The sequence below is a fragment of the Cyrtonyx montezumae genome, unplaced genomic scaffold, assembly GCF_038088225.1.
Source record: "Cyrtonyx montezumae isolate F1298 unplaced genomic scaffold, pur_monq_1.0 scaffold_3, whole genome shotgun sequence".
Taxonomy (NCBI): domain Eukaryota; kingdom Metazoa; phylum Chordata; class Aves; order Galliformes; family Odontophoridae; genus Cyrtonyx; species Cyrtonyx montezumae.
Window position 1 is genome coordinate 78,782,552 of NW_027072034.1, and position 18,519 is coordinate 78,801,070.

Genomic DNA, 18,519 nt, shown 5'->3' on the forward strand with positions numbered 1-18,519 from the left:
CTGTAGTCTGACCACCGGCTGCTGCGGACTGATCTGTGAATGTTCAGCTGTCATTAAAATGAAAAGGCACCATGTGCCTCATCACTGAGATGGTTTTATCACCTCAGAAATTCCAACAGTTTGAGAAATGTGTACTACGCAGACTGAAAACACAGTCATTCAGAGGGAAAAGTCACGCAAAAGAGTGTGCAGGCTCAAGAAACTAGGATATTTCTTCCTAACTGGGATTTCATTTGTCTCAGAGCACTCAGAAACAAACCGTGCAATTCCCACAACTCCCCCAAACCCACGTTAAGTTTAAAAGAACAGATATTCAGAAGGAATGGTGAGGCACTGCCACAGGCTGCCCAGGGAGGTGGTGGACACCATCCCTGGAGGTGTAGATGTGGCACCGAGGGACATGGCTAGAGGACATGGCAGGGATGAGTCTTACAGAACAGGACTGTAGGTTACCTCCATTTGCAAACCCATAGCACTGAAGCATTCCTTGAAGAACAAACTTCACATTCTGATAAAATCACCCTTAACCCGTTACAACTCAACTCAACAGATTTATACTCTTTTTTTTTTTAACAGTGTAATCTAATTTCTCTCACATAATTTCAACAGTGCATGAATAAATTCAAACAGCCCCAACGACATGGTCATTAGAAAAGAAAAACTCTCAACAGTTAAAAGTCCTTTTGAACTAGCCTAATAAAGGCAATTTTAGTGACAATTGGTCATTAAAGAATACAGTCCCAGAAGACTTAAGAAACTGGAGCATTCAAGGGTATAGCTTGCCTGTGAAATAATTTTCTTCTCCATCACTATTTTTGTGTTAACCTCTTTGAGTAGTTGTCTGCAAATCGCTTTTGCAATTCTTCTGGTCTCTTTCCAAGTTTAAGTATGCTGACCAAGTCTAAGGTTTTTTTCAGTTCATGCACGGGCCTGTTTACAAAGCCACAGTACTTCCTTTTCGGAACAAACTCCAGAGCCTTCTTCCAATCGCCAGTATCTTTCAAGGTTAATAAAACATGCATCATCTGATCCAGCGTGAGATTTTTAGCACCGCAATTCCAAAGCAAGTATTTATCCAATGGAAGGGCTGCAGTCTCCAGCCCCAATCGTTTCGCCTGTGCTAAAGAGACTCCTGTTTTTATACTCTTGTCAACCATAGACCCAACAATGTAGATCTTGTTGTGATCAAAAGTTTTCATCACTTTGGGAGAATCAGCAGTCAGGTAAATAAGCTTGTCCTTTGGAAAGATGTCTGTGTAGCACTGGTCTGTTACAGTGATAAGCAGCTTGTCCCAAGCCCCCCTGTAATGTTTGATAAATTCCTTATGATACAGGCTGTCATCTTTGAGATTACAGAAGTGAATGTGGAATGGATCCACTGATCTTCGATTGCAACCTTCACTTAATACTATCTGTCTCACTGCATTTGCTACTTCTCTGACAGACATATATCTTTCGTAAGACATATCAAACACCAGAGGTTGGCCAAAGATCATAGACTGAGCAACTCTCCAGCTGTACGTTTTATCCATAGAGCTGGCCCACAAACATACAAATGGATTCTTCTTGGGCTCTTCAGCTTCTGAAGCTCCCTCTCGTGTTTCCAGCCTCCTTTCCCTTTTCTCGTCCATCTTTCTTTTGTCATTTTTCTTGTACAGTTCTTTAAGATGCAAATATTTTAAATACTTCTTTTTGGCCGATTTGGAAGGACATTCCATAAAAGCTTTTAGCTGTTCTTCACTGAGTTTTTCAGGAACCAGTCTACCAGCTAGCCTCCACATCTCCAAAGTCTCACGTGCAGCAGCCAAAGAGGAAAGCTCCTTAGGCTCAGAGACGGTCTCATTGACTTCTCGCAACCCAGACTTCATTACTTCCTTCCACGCATCTAGATCTACTTTTTCTGAGGAACTGCGTGAATTGTCCTCTTTCAGGCAAGGTGACAGAATCAGAGATCTACTAAGTGGAAACAAATCCTGCTTCACCCCATGTTGTATTGAAAATGAGAAGGCAGAGCATCTTACAAATTTTTTCAGAAGCATATTAGCAGTCTGCATGCTTGAATGTGTGATGTATTCAAACAATTCCCTGCAAAAAAAAAGGCATAAGAGGGGAAAAACTTGTCAGAAATCATGAAGGAAACGCAGATGGTCAACCTTATTACTTCTGACAGACAGCAAGTTATTTCCTGAGGAATACTAGGAAATCCTGCTTCCACTACTGTACTGAAAAAAAAACATACATGGCACCATTGTGAGCTGATGTGTTTAGCTCTACTGCTTAAATCAGCTGTACCTATTGCAATTCAAAATGCAGTCAATCTCTACAGTGTTTATTTTCATTGTGTCTACCATTTGACAGATATGACATTTGCAACAAAAGCAAGCAAAATGCCGCATGGAGTCTGAAAGTATTTTAAAGCACATCAAACAAATCCCTACCTACCTTCTTTTGCATTTTAGTACCTGTGTTTTAATTCTTCTATATGTTTCCATATAATAGGTCACTGAGCTACTGGAACTACCACTGCCATAGTTCTGCAAAGCCAGCACTACTGCCAAGGAAGGAACACATATCCCTTGAGGTTTTTGTTCCTGGCTCCCTTAGCAGCACAAGTGTTTGGCTCCACACGAGAAGAAAGACATCAAGGCCCTTTGGAGCATGTCCAAGAAGAGCTGGTGAAGGGTCTGGAGCACAAGTCTTACAAGGAGCAGCTGAGGGAACCAGGACTGAAGACCATACTGCTTCCTAGAGCTACCTGAAAGAAGAATGTAGTGAGGTCGGCCTCTTCTCCCAGATAACAGGGATAGGGCCTCTTCTCCCTGATAGATAATGACAGGATGAGAGGGAACAGCCTCAAGTTGTGGCAGGGGAGGTTTCACATTGGATATAGGTTCACAAGTTCATTAGGTTGGAAAGGACCTACAAGATCATCTAGTCCAACCATCCTCCTATCACTATCCCTACCCAACTACTAAATCAAATCCCTTAGCACCTCATCTAAACGCTTCTTGAACAGCACTAGGGATGGTGCCTCAACCACCTCCCTAGGCAGGCCATTCCAGTGCCTGACCGCTCTTTCAGAAAAAAAACGTTTCCTCAGGTCTAATCTAAATCTTCCCCGGCGCAACTTGTGGCCATTCCCTCTCGTCCTGTCGTTATTTATCAGGGAGAAGAGGCCCACCCCCTCCTCACCACAACCCCCCTTCAGGAAGTGGTAGAGTGCAATAAGGTCTCCTCTGAGCCTCCTCTTCTCCAGACTGAACAATCCCAGCTCCCTCAGCCGCTCCTCATAAGACTTGTGCTCCAGACCCCTCACCAGTTTTGTTGCCCTTCTCTGAACACGCTCCAGGGCCTCAATGTCCTTCTTGTAGTGAGGGGCCCAATGAGGAAATGTTTCTTCTCATGAGCGGTGATGCTTTCATAAGTTCATAAGGTTGGAAAGGACCTATAAGATCATCTAGTCCAACCATCCTCCTATCACTATCTCTACCCAACTACTAAATTAAGTCCTTTAGCACCTCATCTAAACGCTTCTTGAACAGCGCTAGGGATGGTGCCTCAACCACCTCCCTAGGCAGGCCATTCCAGTGCCTGACCACTCTTTCAGAAAAGAAATGCTTCCTCAGGTCTAATCTAAATCTTCCCCGGCGCAACTTGTGGCCATTCCCTCTCGTCCTGTCATTACTTATCAGGGAGAAGAGGCCCACCCCCTCCTCACCACAACCCCCCTTCAGGAAGTGGTAGAGTGCAATAAGGTCTCCTCTGAGCCTCCTCTTCTCCAGACTGAACAATCCCAGCTCCCTCAGCCGCTCCTCATAAGACTTGTGCTCCAGGCCCCTCACCAGTTTTGTTGCCCTTCTCTGAACACGCTCCAGGGCCTCAATGTCCTTCTTGTAGTGAGGGGCCCAAAACTGAACACAGTACTCGAGGTGCGGCCGTACCAGAGCTGAGTACAGGGGGATGATCACCTCCCTGCTCCTGCTGGCTACACTATTTCTAATACAGGCCAGGATGCTGTTGGCCTTCTTGGCCACCTGGGCACACTGCCGGCTCATGTTGAGCCGAGCATCAACCAACACCCCCAGGTCCTTTTCCTCTCTACATTCTTCAAGCCATTCTGCCCCAAGCCTATAGCATTGCATGGGGTTATTGTGGCCAAAGTGCAGGACCCGGCACTTGGTCTTATTGAACCTCATCCCATTTTGCTCAGCCCAGCTGTTCAGCCTATCCAAATCCCTCTGAAGGGCCTCCCTACCCTCAGGCAGTTTGACACATCCTCCCAGCTTTGTGTCATCTGCAAACTTACTGAGCATACACTCAATTCCCTCGTCTAGGTCATCAATAAAGATATTAAACAAGATGGGCCCCAAAACTGACCCTTGGGGGACACCACTTGTTACAGGACGCCAGCTGGACTTAACTCCATTAACCACTACCCTCTGGGCACGGCCCTCCAGCCAGTTCTCCACCCAGAGAAGAGTGAACCTGTCCACACCACGGGCTGCCAGTTTCCTTAGGAGAATACTGTGGGAGACCGTGTCAAAGGCCTTGCTGAAGTCCAGGTAGACTACATCAACAGCCTTTCCCTCATCTACCTGTCTGGTCACCCAGTCATAGAAGGAGATGAGGTTGGACAAGCACGACCTGCCCCTGGTGAACCCGTGCTGGCTGGGTCTGATCCCTTTATTGCCATGCACGTGTCGTGTGATCTCCCTCAATATCATCTGTTCCATAACTTTCCCTGATACCGAGGTCAGGCTGACAGGCCTGTAGTTCCCCGGATCTTCCTTACGGCCTTTCTTGAAGATGGGAGTCACATCGGCAAGCCTCCAATCTTGTGGGACCTCTCCAGATAACCAGGAATGCTGATAGATGGCAGAAAGTGGCTCGGCAATCACCTCTGCTAGCTCCCTCAGCACCCTTGGGTGGATCCCATCTGGCCCCATGGACTTGTGGCAGTTCAGATGGAGGAGAAGATCTCTGACCGTCTCTGCTTGAATCACAGGGGGTGCATTATGCACCCCGTCCCGTACTTCCAGGTCAGGGCAAGTACCATGTGGATAACTGTCCTGTCTATTAAAGACAGATGTGAAGAAGGCATTGAGAACCTCAGCCTTTTCCTTATCATCTGTGGTTATATTGCCTGCCTCGTTGAGTAAAGGAGGGAAATTTTCCTTAGTTTTTCTCCTGCTGTTAATATATTTGTAAAAGGGTTTCCTGTTCTCCTTTACAGCAGTAGCCAGCCTAATTTCAAGCTGGGTTTTAGCATTTCTAATTTCCTGCCTGCAGATCTTGGCCAGTTCTCTGTAGTCTCCCCAAGTAGCCTGACCCATCTTCCAGAGGACATAGACTCTCTTTTTCTCTCAGAGTCTCAACAAAAGATCCCGGTTCATCCACACTGGTCTTTTGCTCCTCCGGCTTGACTTACAGGACTCCGGGACTGCCTGCTCCTGTGCCTTTAAGATTTCCATCTTGAGGAGCATCCAGGCTTCCTGGACCCCTTTACCCTTCAGGAGCAAGTCCCAAGGGACCCTTGCAACAAGTGTCCTGAACAGGTCAAAGTCTGCCCTCTGGAAGTCCAAGGTAATAGTTTTGCTAGTCACCCTCTTGACGGCACCCAGAATAGCAAACTCCACCATTTCATGGTCACTCTGGCCAAGACAATCTCCAACCTTCACATCCCCTACTAGTCCTTCCCTGTTAGTGAAAAGTAGGTCAAGCAAGGCATCTCCCCTGGTAGGCTCTTGCACCAGCTGAGTCAGGAAGCAATCATCCACACATTCTAGAAATCTCAAGGACTGCTTCCTCTGCGCAGTATTGTATTTCCAGCATATATCAGGGAAGTTGAAGTCCCCCATGAGAACAAGTGCTGGCCATCGTGCAACATCTACGAGTTGTTTATAGAACATCTCATCTATTTCTTCATCCTGACTAGGTGGTCTATAACAGACCCCCACCACGATGTCACTCCTAAAGACTATCCCCCTGATCCTTATCCATAGACACTCTACTTTGTCATTTCCAACCACTAGTTCTTCAACATTAAAACACTCTTTGATATAGAGAGCTATGCCACCACCCTTTCTTCCCTGTCTATCCCTTCTGAAGAGCTTGTAGCCATCAATCCCAGTATTCCAGTCATGGGAGAGGTCCCACCATGTTTCTGTAATAGCTACAAGGTCATAGTTAGCCTGCCTCACAATGGCTTCAAGCTCTTCTTGTTTATTGCCCATGCTGCGTGCATTGGTATAGATGCACTTCAGCTGAGATGTCTGCCTCACCCCTTTTTCCAGCACAGCCTCCTTAGGCTCTTTACTGGAGAGCCCTGTTTTATCCCCTTCCCCCGTCACAGCTAGTTTAAAGCTCTCTCAATGAGTCCAGCTAGCTCCTGTGCTAGGATTCGTTTCCCCCTTTGGGATAGGTGTGTCCCATCAACAGATAACAGGCCAGGAGCCGAGTAAACTGTCCCATGGTCAAAAAACCCAAAGTGTCTATCTCTACACCAACCTCTCAGCCAGTTATTCATCACTTGTGTTTTCCTAGCCCATTCTGTGTCCTTCACCACCCCAGAAGGTATGGAAGCAAACACCACTTGTGCTCCCACCCCTTGAACTAATCGCCCTAATCCCCTAAAATCTCTTTTCATAGTTCGCAGACTTCTCTGAGATATTTCATTGCAGTCTGCCTGAACTACTAGTAATGGGTAGTAGTCGGTGGGGCGTATCAAGTCCGGGAGTCTTCTAGTAATGTCCCTGATCCGAGCCCCAGGGAGACAGCACACTTCCCTGCGGTTTGGGTCTGGTCTGCAAATGGAGCCCTCAGTTCCCTTTAGAAGGGAGCCACCCACTACGATCACCTTCCTTTCTTTCTTAGTAGCAGCAGTCTCAATGCACGGAGGTGACTGCCTTGCCATTGGTGACCTCCTGCGGGAATCTTCCTGCACTTCACCCCTTATCACCTCTTCAACTTCCAATGCTGCAAATCTATTGCTTAGGGGTATCTGGGGGCACTGGGGAGGCAGAGGGGGAGATCGCCCACGGCACCGAGCAGGGACTCTCTGCCAGCCCTCCCTATCCCTCAGATATCCCCCTTCTGCCCTACGGGGACAGGTCAGGGAGTCCACCACCAACTGTGGGGGATCTCCCTGGTACCTTTCTCTCTGGCACTCTAGGGAGTTACTCCACCAGTCAATCTCCCTCTCATAGTCCCTGATGGCCCACAGTCTCTCAACCTCCTCCTTCAATTCAACCACCATGTTAAGCAGATCTTCCACCTGCTCACACCTTGCACAGGAGAACTGCTTAGCACCCTCATCTAGTAGTAGCAGGCTCTGACACTCCTTGCAACCAGAGACCTGTGTAGCCACACTTCTAGGCAGACCTTCTGTCTGGGTCGCCACAGCCTTCTTAAGGCAAGCCCTCTGTCTTGTAGAGACCATGACAGAAAAAAATAAAAACAAAGAAACGAAAAAAATTGAGAGTAAATAAATAAATAATGGTTTATAATAATATATATATAGATATGAATTGTAATGTGATACTTCGCGGCCCTCCCTGAGCCCTTCAGGGATATACCCCTTCAGCCCTAATCAGCTGAGGAGTGTGGGCGAGGGCGCTGAAACCCTGGCAACGCCTATGCCTCGTTAACACCTACCTCGTTAACACCTGCGCCTCGTTAACGCTTCGTTAACCTCTCGCGAGAACAGCCGTTGGGACTGCCTGCTCTCACTCGGTTCCCGAGAGACTGGAACCTCCCGAAAACCCACCCTGTACCTCAATCAGCCACTGCAGCTCCGGCTGTGCCGACTCCAAAGCAGTTGATCACGAGGACTGAGCGGTACTTCCGGGTTCTGATCGTTTTAAATCCCCCGCCGTTTCCCTGGCAACGCCTACACCACGTCAGCCTCTCGCGAGAGAGAGCTGCCGGGGTCTGCCGGGACTAGCTTTGGCACAGGCTGCCCTGGGAGGTGGTGGAGTCACCGTTCCTGAAGGAGTTCAAGAACTGTGTGGACGTGGCAGAGAGGAATGTAGTTAGTGGGCATATGGTAGTGATGGGCTGACAGTTAGACTAAGATGATCTTAGTGGTCTTTTCCAACCTTAACAATTCTATGATTTCTTAGGCTGCACTATGAACCAAGCCAGAACTGATCTTGAAAGCAACTGCTTGGGGGGTGGGGAAGCATGCTGATTGTCATCCTTGCTAAAGGAGATTACATACCTGATTTGCTAGACACCTCCTGCAAAGAGATGGGAATGGAACAACAAATAACTAATACAACAGAAGACCATTTTTCTTTCTGCTAAGCCACCTGTGAAGCTGACATTACTGCATAAAGCTAAGGACATTAAACACACAATTCCATTAATCGGGTTATTAAATGTAAAAAGTTTGTAGAAAACTGCAGCTCAGAACGATAAGCATCTTCCTCATCTTATGCAAACGTCCTCAAGCAGGGGCAGTGCAAGACATGGGGTGAGCAGAGACGCAGCCCCTCGGAGAGAGGCTGCACCACGCGCTCCCGTGCCCATAAGGAAATCCCAATAACAACAAGCAGCCCACCCACACCGAAGCGAAGCGCTCCCAGCTCCGCACCCTGCCCGCAACCCCCGATGCACACGGCGGAGCATCGCGCCGCAGTGCCGTCCACCCGTGCGGCGCGGCCCGAGCTCCCGCGGCAGGGCGGCTTCCTTCTCCCCCGCCCCTCGGCGGCCCGCTCCGGCTCGCAACCGCCCGCGCGATCTCCACCTGCCCGCTCCTCTGAACGGCGCCGTTAACAGCCACCGCACGCCATGCCGGACTCGGCCGCTAACTCCTGCGCGCCGGGCGGGCGGGGAAGTCGCTCAGCGCGTGCGCGGAGGGGAGTCAGTCCGCTGCGCTTTTTTGCCCGGATCCGGTGGCCGCTATCGGCGCTGAACGGGCGTTCCGGCGGAGGCCCGGTTGGCTAGTTTCGTTTTGTCGTCGTTTTTACTTTCGGTGACCGTCAGGAGAGGGGGTCGGTGGAGGCTGCGCTCTGCCAGGATGAGTTTCCTGTTGCCCAAGCTGAGCTGTAAGAGGGAGGTGGATCAGGCCATAAAAAGCGTGGCAGAGAAGGTTTTGGTGCTCCGGTTCGGAAGAGATAACGATGCTGTCTGTCTGCAGCTCGATGATATTGTAAGAGCTTTTTTTTAAAAAATGGTTTTTTTTTTAATTTTTTTTTCCCAATATAAATTAGCACTCCAGGTATACCTCATACACAGGGGAATGCCATAGATTGTGTGTTTGGGTGATAGGGTGCCTGATAAATATGGTGGTAGAGTTTGCAGCCAATGCTTAAACATAACACGAAATCATATCCTGAAACAGTTTGACCATTAAGCACGTGTACTGTTGTGGGTGTACAAAGTGCTAGAAGTGGATGAGGCATTCTGACCCTGCTTAAAATGATAGGATGTGATGGAGATGGGCTTTGTAAAGCTTGCTGCCTTTTTCCCCCTTGTGCCTCAATACGTTTTCTCTGTCTGCCTTCTCTTGTCAGCTTGCCAAGACAGCTCATGACCTAAGTAAGATGGCAGTCATCTACTTGGTGGATGTGAACAAGGTTCCTGTGTACACCCAGTATTTTGACATCAGCTATATTCCATCCACTGTATTTTTCTTCAATGGACAACACATGAAGGTTGATTACGGGTATGTCATCCCACCTGACATTGTCTGTCACATCTGTAGTAATTTAGAGTTTCTCTGTATATAGGCCTGTCTACAGGATGCAGTGTTTGAAAACTGTTGTTGACAGCATCTGCACTGATAATTGTGTGAGAAGGCAGAAGTACATAACATTAAAAAGTACTTGGAAAGACATTCTGACATAGGTACCAGCTGTGAAATAGTCCTGACTCTGCAAAATAAGACTATGATTAAATCCTTAGATGCAACACTGCACCTTTTTGGACTTCAGATGTCAGCTCATACTATACTCCTGAATCAGTTATGCCATTAGGAGTGCATTTCTTTCAGAATCACCAAGTCAAAATCCTTAATAATAATACACCTTTTCTTGTCTTTGTTTTTGCTTTGAACATTTCAATGTTATAATACTTTCATTTTATGCTTATGTTTAGGTCTCCAGATCATACCAAATTTGTAGGAAGCTTCAAAACAAAGCAAGACTTTATAGATCTGATTGAAGTGATTTACCGTGGTGCCATGCGTGGAAAGCTCATTGTGAGAAGTCCTATTGATCCCAGTAACATTCCTAAATATGACCTTCTTTACCAAGGCATTTAGTGGGCTGACCTGAGTTAAAGAATTATGGGAATGGCAGATATTCAAGATACGTTTTTTTCTTTGTGCGTTTTTATCCACCGCTGAAGCCGTGGGACACTTTGAGCATTCATGGTGAAGGATCATATTGATCTCCTTCTGAAGACAGACATTCTGTCACTTAGTGCTTCTCTCACAAATAAAGCTACGTGTTAACACCTAGAATTCATGTCAGTGACTGTTCTTTGAGTTTCATGCTGACCAGCAGCTGTAGAACAGACATGCTGCTTGTATGCATAATGATGGCATCAGTACATAAACAGCAGCGTACTCTATTAGATGTCTATTCAATACTACCTTCATTCAAATATGGTATTAGCCAAGCTATATTAAAGAACCTGCAGTTGTTACTGAAAGCACTTACTTGACTGTGTCTTTACAATAGAATTTCATATTTCTAGCCATTACTGAGTAATGGTATGAGATCTTTTCCAGACAGTATGAGAAATTACTAAAATCAGAAATAGATGAAAATAATAATAATACAAAGGGAATTTGGCACTGTTTTCTGTACCCAATGTTACTGTTCAGCAATTACTTTTTTCTTAATCAAATGGGATCTGAAGATGTAGGGCAAAGTATTGTCAGCCTTCAAAGCTCTTTTACAGACATGATCTGCTTTTAATTCCCACACGATTAAACTGGAAATTCAGAATAGCTGTTTCTTTTATGTGTGCTTTAAAGAGTATTTGGCCTTTTCCTTGAATAAATTGGAAACCTTTAGTATGGGCACTTAAACTGCTTCTCACTTCTGTCTAAAATAAAACAGTCTTTATTGAATACAGTCCTGAAGCTTTCAGTAAGGCATTTTATTCCCTGTGGTTAACTTGTATTCTTGCATTTCTCAAAAACAAAGCGTCTTCAAACTTAATGTTTTAAGTCTCTCCCTAGTGAAGGACCTTAGCTGCAGGAGTGGTTAATGAAAATAAGAGACTACTATCAAACCCAAGTCAATATACTTTCATTTACCAACTTCCTTACATTTACTGTTTCTGGTGGCAATAGGTGAACGTATAAAGGCTGTTGTGGCCTTGGCTTTCAGTGTGCTGTTCAGGTACTTAAAGATGGAATGCAGGCAGTAGGAAGGTGCTAAACTATACTTCTCAGTTCCAGCAGAGACAGTTGGACAATTCACTTTGATAAGGGAACCCACAGCTTTACCTAGAGGTTTATTGTTTGATACCCATTCGCGACAGTATTTCTGTATCCAGCACTGTATTTGTGGATCGTTTCTAGTCTGATGCTGTATGTTGTGCATGGAATTGATGAATGCCACAGAGAATACTTTATTCATTACTTCCCCTTTTCTCTGCATAAGCAGATCAATGAACACCAAACCACCATAGCCATGGGCAATGAAGGCCACATTCTTGGCTGCACTTTTAGAAATGAAATGATCCCATACATACATGGTATGCTCCTCAGGGCTACTGCTGCACCACCTGGGGTTACACTGGCAGGAATGCAGAGAAGCCAGCGATTCTTCTCTGGTAGAAAAGCTTAGCTTCTCCCTTTCAGTCTTAAAGTCAACAAAATTGTCATTGGGATTCAGTACAATCACTCCCCCATGGCTCTGAAGGGCCATTTTGATGAACGGTATTTGTGTTCCATGGTACAGACCCTCACTGATGATGGTCTTTTGACTCCACTGGCCAGCATGAAAAACTCCACGATCCTGAAGAAGGACAATTATGCTAGAAGAACTTGTTAGTGCTTTCTCACTCATAAAAAAGAAACTTCTTGGTTCATCCTCCGTAGCATCAGAAGGAATATAAACTTTCTGCAGTGTGCAGACTCTTTCCAGGAGCTCATAAACATACTGGGTAATCACATGTCCCAAAACTTGATAGCGTTCGTGATTCCTCTCATGGTTGTTCTTGTAGTAATTGAAAACAAAGGATTCATTTGTATCCAGATGCCTCAGTTCTCCTTTTGCATTAAAATCATACCTCAGTTCCTCTTGATAATCCAAACCTTCTACTAGTTTCCTCAAGCTTAGTCCATTTCCTGTTTGTAACCACTGCAAATTAAGAAAACTATGTCAGTGTAATAATAGATCACTGTACAACAGTTACAAAAATCATAATGCATTGTAATTAATATTTATAAGTGGTTATGCATACATAGAAAAAACATACTCAGTGAAAAGGAAGCTTCCCACATCTATGTTGTTTTCCTCATACATGGAAGCTCAAGAAAAGTTTACATGGCTTAAGGACTATGAAGAAATGTAAAGTGCAGAAAAAAAACAAACATTCTACAACAAAAACGCAAGTGCAGTTTCCTCAAAGACTATCACGCTATCTTGTCTCTTTCTCCTCATCCCAGTTTTCCAGCACATTATGAATAGCAAGTTACTACCAACTAGTAGTAGCAAGGAACAAGCATTAATGGACAACACTTTTGAACATAAACTAGCTTGGAGGACAGATTTTATACCTGCAAAGCCACATTTAGGATTAAAAATCAGCAGTCAAATATCATTTTAGATGCAGTTGCATAATGTGTGTACTACTTCTTGGTATAAGTCTATGTCCTGAATAGGTTTTGACTGCTCTTTGTGCTATGTTGTCTGTATACAAATGCCGTATCGAAGGGTGTATATTCTAGCTGACTTTACAATCACTGTTTTGATTAAAATAAATACATAAATAAATTACCATTGGGGAGAAAAAAGAAAGACAACAAATAAGCACAAACAACTTTCTTTCCCTTTCTCCTTCCTTCCCTGGAATGAGCTGCACAAGGAGGCAGTTAAGTCACCATCTCCAGAGGTGTTCAAGAAACATTTAGGTGTGGTATTAAGGGACATGGTTTAGTGGGGGATACTGGTGGTAGGTAGACAACTGGACTAGATGATTTTGAATGTCTTTTCCAATCTTGGTGATGATTCTATGATTTTAAGACGTTTCACCTGTAAGCTTACTCAGTGCAAAACTCGGCACATTATCAACATTACTGAAGTATAAATCATGTAGGCATTACTCTTTATGAGATTTGGCATTTAATAGAGTTTATTCTAGCAAAACCTGATATTACCTACCATATGTTCTGTAAAATCTGCCATTATCATAGATGAAAATCTTCCTGACTCAGGGACTGTAGGCAATTTCTCTGTATGAAGAAAATAGGTTCCACATTAGTTCATGTACATTAGCCTTAGGTATATCTATGAAATACATTATTTGCTGACAGTTAAAGTCATATCAGGCATTTCAGATAGTTCCAATCTAACATCTCACATTTGTATTTTACAGCTAAATAGAAGTTAAAGCTAAGTCTCTCTTGCACGTAATTAAACAAACGCTAAACACAGCTTTCTACTACTTGGTATAAAGGTATTACATTAATAAGCAGAAAAAAAGAGTTGCTGTTACTTCAGAAATGCACACATCAAGCTTTCAGTTCTGAAGCTACGTAAGGAAGAGAAGAAAAAGGGCTTTGTCTTTATACAGAAGGACTTATAAGGCCACCAGCTGGAAACCATTGCGTCAGCTGAGCCTGCTCAGATGCAGAAGCTTTTAGGGTTCAGCAACAGAAATGAGAAGGGGGCGTGGAGGTTCCTGCAATACCTACACGATACCGGGGGAGGGGCAGCGCAAACTGCGCTGTTAATTAAATCATCGGTCCACCTTCAGGATTCTGACTGAAACGGAGGTGAAAACCTCAGTAATAAAATGGGGCCGGCGAGGTGCTATTTAAACTTCGTCTTGTTTGGTCAGGTGTTACTTAAAACCCACCAAACAACAGCGTTTTCTGCAGTTGTTCTCAATCTTCTCTCTTGCTTTAGCGCTCGCTCCCTTTAGCTGCGCTGAATTTACAGACGCGCTGCCGTTGGCGTGACTGCTCGATGCCCCAGGGGCAGGCCATTCCCCGCTCCCTATTGGGCTGAAGAAAAGAGTTAAAGCCCAGCGCGACCACAGCCGCACAGAGCGGATCCGTGCTGCTGGGGCGGGCGCGCGAGGCCGGCACAGCGGGCGACTGCTGTCGAGCAGGTGGGGCCGGTTCCCCCGGCTTGGGCGGGGTCTCACCCGGAAGTAACCGGCGGAGCTGCGACGGAGGAGGTGGTGGGGCCTTAGCGAACGGCACGAGCAATAACAACAACAACGGCGGTGGCGGCGGTGCAGCGGTTGGTGCGGGGGAGGGGATGCTGCGGCAGCGTGTGCTTGGTGCTATCCTGCAGGCGGGGTTCCGGGAGCACTCTCACCGCTGAGGGGGCGAAGTTGGGGGTGGGGGGGTGGTCGGAGGAGAATAACGGAACCCGGCAGCGAGTCATTAGCCCCGGTGCGCGGGTGTCTGCGTCACCTCCCGTTCAGCGGACGCGAAACCGCGAGGGCGGACGGCGGAGCGGCCGGGGCCGGGCAGCGGCGTTGCTGCTCTCGGTGAGCGGCCGTCTTAAAGCCCCGCAGCCGGCCGGAGCTGTCAGCACGCCGTCGTGCGCTCTCTCCTCTCTGCGGTAGCCGGGCCCTCTTACATAGCTTACGCTGCTCTTACCTTAGGGCTGACAAACTGCTGACCGAAAGGAAACTACCCAGGCTTAACGGGTGAGCTAGGCTTCTCGAGTTAGGTGTAAGGTTTGAAGGTCTTGTGATCTCTCTGTGCCTCAGACAGTATTTGTAAGCAGAAGGAATAGCTTGGGATGTTACAGACGTCTTTCTGTGACTCCTTTTCTCTTTAATCCAAGACCAACTTATGTTCTAGCAAGCAGGTCACATAATGATATATCCATTTCAGGGTAAATGCCTTCATTCCAGACAAGTTCTGGAGAAAGCTTTGTTAACGAGCCTGTACACACACACACAAATAATGCAGAGCCCTGCTGGAGCACGTCTCTCGCATTGTGGCTGTCTGTGAGCTTTTGTTGTACGAGTTGCCTGTAAAGGAAGTTCTTGTTTTTGCTTACTGCCTACTGCTGCAATCTTAATTCCTTCTGAATAAGCGAAATACAAATTGCTGAACTTATTCTGTGTGTATGTGTATATAATTATATGTTTTTATTTTCTAGTGGAGAAAGTCATGGAAGGAAAACCATCACCTTCAGGTCACATCAGCGTAAGTCTTCTATAATTTAAAGTACCTTTCTGGGTGTGGGTATTCTGAGGTGTTCTGGCTGTACTTAAGGAGCCCATCATTCTCCAGGGATCCTGGTTTCACTTTGTTGAACAGCTTTCTTGAGAACTAGCTTATGTTAGCAGCAGTCAATAGCAATATCTGCTGCTAAACATGCTAATACAATGTAAGGTTAACAATTAACATAAACTGAATACTTTTCAATGCCATGTTATGACCCAAGTAGCGTTTAAGTATTAATACTCAAGTGAATGAGCTGCATAACTGCTTAATCCTTGGTTATTTACTGAGATGTGTGTAAGAATCCATATCCTAGTGCTTTTTTTAAATTTTAATTAAAATATCCATGTTAGCTGTAGTTTTTAGCAACAACGGCACTAGTGAAAACAAACTGTAGTTTCAGCAGCTGTTTTGATTCAGGTAAGATCAGTCTGGTGTTTTAGAAATAAGATTTTTCCAGCACGTTGTTCATGCACGTTCTCTGACTTCTATGAATTCTCTGCTTCTATAAATATGAACTTCCAGATAAATACTACTGATTTAGATGAGGAATTTACAAAGTGCGTATATGCAGCTGAGGCAGCTTGCATACATTACACTTATTGTAAATTCAGACCTCTGTTGGCTACCTTTTTACATGTTGTTTGTCCTTTATGTTAGCTGCAAGTATAGCTAAACAGCATCTTAATGAGAGCAAACACTTTGAGGATATGGTGCAGAGAGGTGCAAATCTGACTGATGAATATAGCTTAGGCTTTTTGTCCTTTTGTTTGGTTATCTGTTTCTGTTCTCTCAGTCTGATCTTACCTGTTCTCGCTGTTATGTTATTACAGAAGTTGTCTGAAGCTCTGTAACACAAAGTATGTATTTAAATTTTGTAAAATTCTGTGCTGTCAGGAATCTTAAGCCTGGTGTTTACTTGGTGGATTCTGAGTTTTTTCTTTTTTTAAAATAAATTGATAGTTTGCCATTAATGTATAGATTTGAAGAAGGCATCCTGATCAATTCAAGTTTATAAACAGTTTCTGCAAACAACAAAATTATCTCTTACTGCACACGTTCTTAATAAAAAAAAAGGAGATACTTTTATTAGAAGCATTGCCTATGTGTAGCATTTATGACTTTTATAACTTGAGGCATCTGATATTGTATTTGGCACTACTGTTTGAACATCTAAAGCAGTTTGAGGTACTGTATGGGATAGAGAAGAATAAAAGTAATCATGATTTAAATTGAAAAATTGAAGGGTTATCTTATTGGTGATGCAATATGCTTCAGTTATGAGCTGAAGGACTGCTTACAGGGCTAATGCATGAAGCTTCTCTGTTAACAAAGTTGTTGGCCTCACTCTTTTCTAGTAAACTTAATTGTAATTTCATCTTACAAAGTAGGTTATCTGACAGCTTGCAAATAAAGTTCATAATGTGCTTTGGTGTCACGTGTAGTATGTGTAGTATTCTGTCTTTTTGGGGGGCTGATGTATTAATTAACAAAAAGTACTATGTTCCATATCTGATATTGAATCTAGTCCCATTTGCACCCTATGATTTTGCATATCAACATGCCTGGAGAAATGTCAAGGTTTCGACTCTTACGTTTAGTTGTTTAAACACATTAAACAAACTCAACTTGAGAGTAACTTTTCCTTGTATTGGCAAATTGTTAGTAATTACTAATAGCCCAGGGAGGCGGTGAACTCCCCATCTCTGAAGATACTCAAGGTCGGGATGGAAGGGCTCTAAGCAATCTGGCCTAGCTGCAGGTTTCCCTGTTCATTGCAAGGTTGTTGGAGTAGATGATCTTTAAAGGACCTTTCAATCTCAAACAACTGTGTGATTCTTTATTTTTAATAGTTAATTGTGATGAGGTTGGTAATAACAACATGTAATACTATTTTGAGGACATCAGAGTATACTGTTGTTAAATAATCATTAAAACATTAGAACTATGGCAGGGTAAATGTTCTTAGTTATTTTTTGAGAGAAAACATAACGTAATTCAGCAGGTTTTTTTTCTCTTGATCATTCTTCAAGCTGAGATGCAAAGATTAGTGTTAGCAAGTTAGAGGGAACCTAGCAAATAGAGTAACAATAGATCAGTTTTATTCTCACCTTTTGGGCATGTATTTGAGGTTGTTGTGAAATTAATTAAATAAGATTAGTTCTTGGTGTTCATCTGTTATAACCAGCTCCTGGTAGAATGACAGCAATTTATGATGAGACATCAATGAGAATACTTCTTAATTAAAGTAACAGGTCAGTGCTTTGTTTGCAACTTTATTTTGCCTGATAATTATGAAAACTTTGGCATTATGTCAGCTCACAGCACCAATGGATAATTTAGTTTTATCGTGTGTGTAACATCCTCTATTTTCAGTTTCGTATACCAAAGAAGAAACCAAACAAGTCAGAGGATGTTCAAGTTCAGTCCCCTTTGGCAAGGCTCCCAGGCTCTCAGCATTGGGACTACCCTTTAAGAGAGGTAAAGAGAAGTTCTCTGGAGTGTGAAGTGCATAGGAGAGTTGTATGGTGGTTTTTTAATTTTTTATTTTTGTTCTACTTTTTCCTTAAGTACCAAGTGCTGTCTTGTACCTGTGTGACAGTGCCTGACCTGCATTTCTTGGGAAGGATGAGTGTTTAGATCTGAAATGTCTCCAATTATTAGAGCTCCAGAAGGGAAAATCTGTGCTGTATCACCAGCCTAAATCATTAAAAAGCAGAGTTGGTTCTCAGACAGTTCAGCAAATGTTTCCATAGTAATCTCAGGTCCTGAAGTTAACTTTTAACTCAAGAATTTAAAAGCAAGTGTGTGTATGTGAGGTTTTTCTTCAGTTCATTTTTTTCTAGTTCCTGGACTGGTAGGTAATGGTAAATGGTCCTGGTAAAGGTTGCTTATCCAAATGGTTCTTGCTATGTGATAGAAGTTGCTTTTACATTGAATTTGGGTCATTATTTTGAATCTAAAAGCTGAAACTCTAAGAATAGGTGAAATACAGTATGACTTCAAAGAATGGCTAATAATAGAATAATTCATTTCAGTATTAGAGTTAAAAGACTATACATGTTCTTAAACAGCATTAGCATAAATGATCATCTCAATTATCTTAGTCATGGACAGAAGCAAACATTTAGTGTATAACTGTTTGAAAT

The 18,519-nt window shown here is 44.1% G+C and overlaps 4 protein-coding genes across 7 annotated transcripts in view; 2 read left to right on the forward strand and 2 right to left on the reverse strand.

Annotated features, from left to right (window-relative positions):
• Positions 1-695: 695 nt before the first annotated feature.
• Positions 696-2,802, reverse strand: TRMT10C (tRNA methyltransferase 10C, mitochondrial RNase P subunit). The gene is made up of 2 exons (XM_065741996.1): positions 2,756-2,802; positions 696-2,085 (listed from the first exon to the last, which is right to left on the reverse strand). Exon 2 carries the CDS (start codon positions 2,052-2,054, stop codon positions 810-812), a length of 1,245 nt encoding a protein of 414 aa, XP_065598068.1. The 5' UTR covers positions 2,055-2,085; positions 2,756-2,802; the 3' UTR covers positions 696-809.
• Positions 2,803-8,889: 6,087 nt separating this feature from the next.
• On the forward strand, positions 8,890-10,529 carry TXNL4B (thioredoxin like 4B). Its single transcript, XM_065740758.1, has 3 exons — positions 8,890-9,151; positions 9,516-9,667; positions 10,099-10,529. Exons 1-3 carry the CDS (start codon positions 9,020-9,022, stop codon positions 10,262-10,264), a joined length of 450 nt encoding a protein of 149 aa, XP_065596830.1. The 5' UTR covers positions 8,890-9,019; the 3' UTR covers positions 10,265-10,529.
• A 732-nt stretch (positions 10,530-11,261) lies between these two features.
• Positions 11,262-13,404, reverse strand: LOC136051419 (putative protein ARB2BP). Its single transcript, XM_065740862.1, has 2 exons — positions 13,344-13,404; positions 11,262-12,320 (listed from the first exon to the last, which is right to left on the reverse strand). The coding sequence occupies exons 1-2, from the start codon at positions 13,371-13,373 to the stop codon at positions 11,262-11,264; spliced, it is 1,089 nt and encodes a 362-aa protein (XP_065596934.1). The 5' UTR covers positions 13,374-13,404.
• Positions 13,405-15,235: 1,831 nt separating this feature from the next.
• SENP7 (SUMO specific peptidase 7) overlaps positions 15,236-18,519 on the forward strand; it is a 36,564-nt gene continuing 33,280 nt past the window's right edge. Inside the window, exon 1 of one of the 4 annotated variants that reach the window (XM_065742027.1) lies at positions 15,236-15,352. In XM_065742027.1, the coding sequence (XP_065598099.1) occupies positions 15,317-15,352 (36 nt within the window). In that variant the 5' untranslated portion in view covers positions 15,236-15,316. The remainder of the gene's footprint in view (positions 15,353-18,519) is intronic. The other 3 variants (XM_065742028.1, XM_065742029.1, XM_065742031.1) reach the window with 3 other exon arrangements.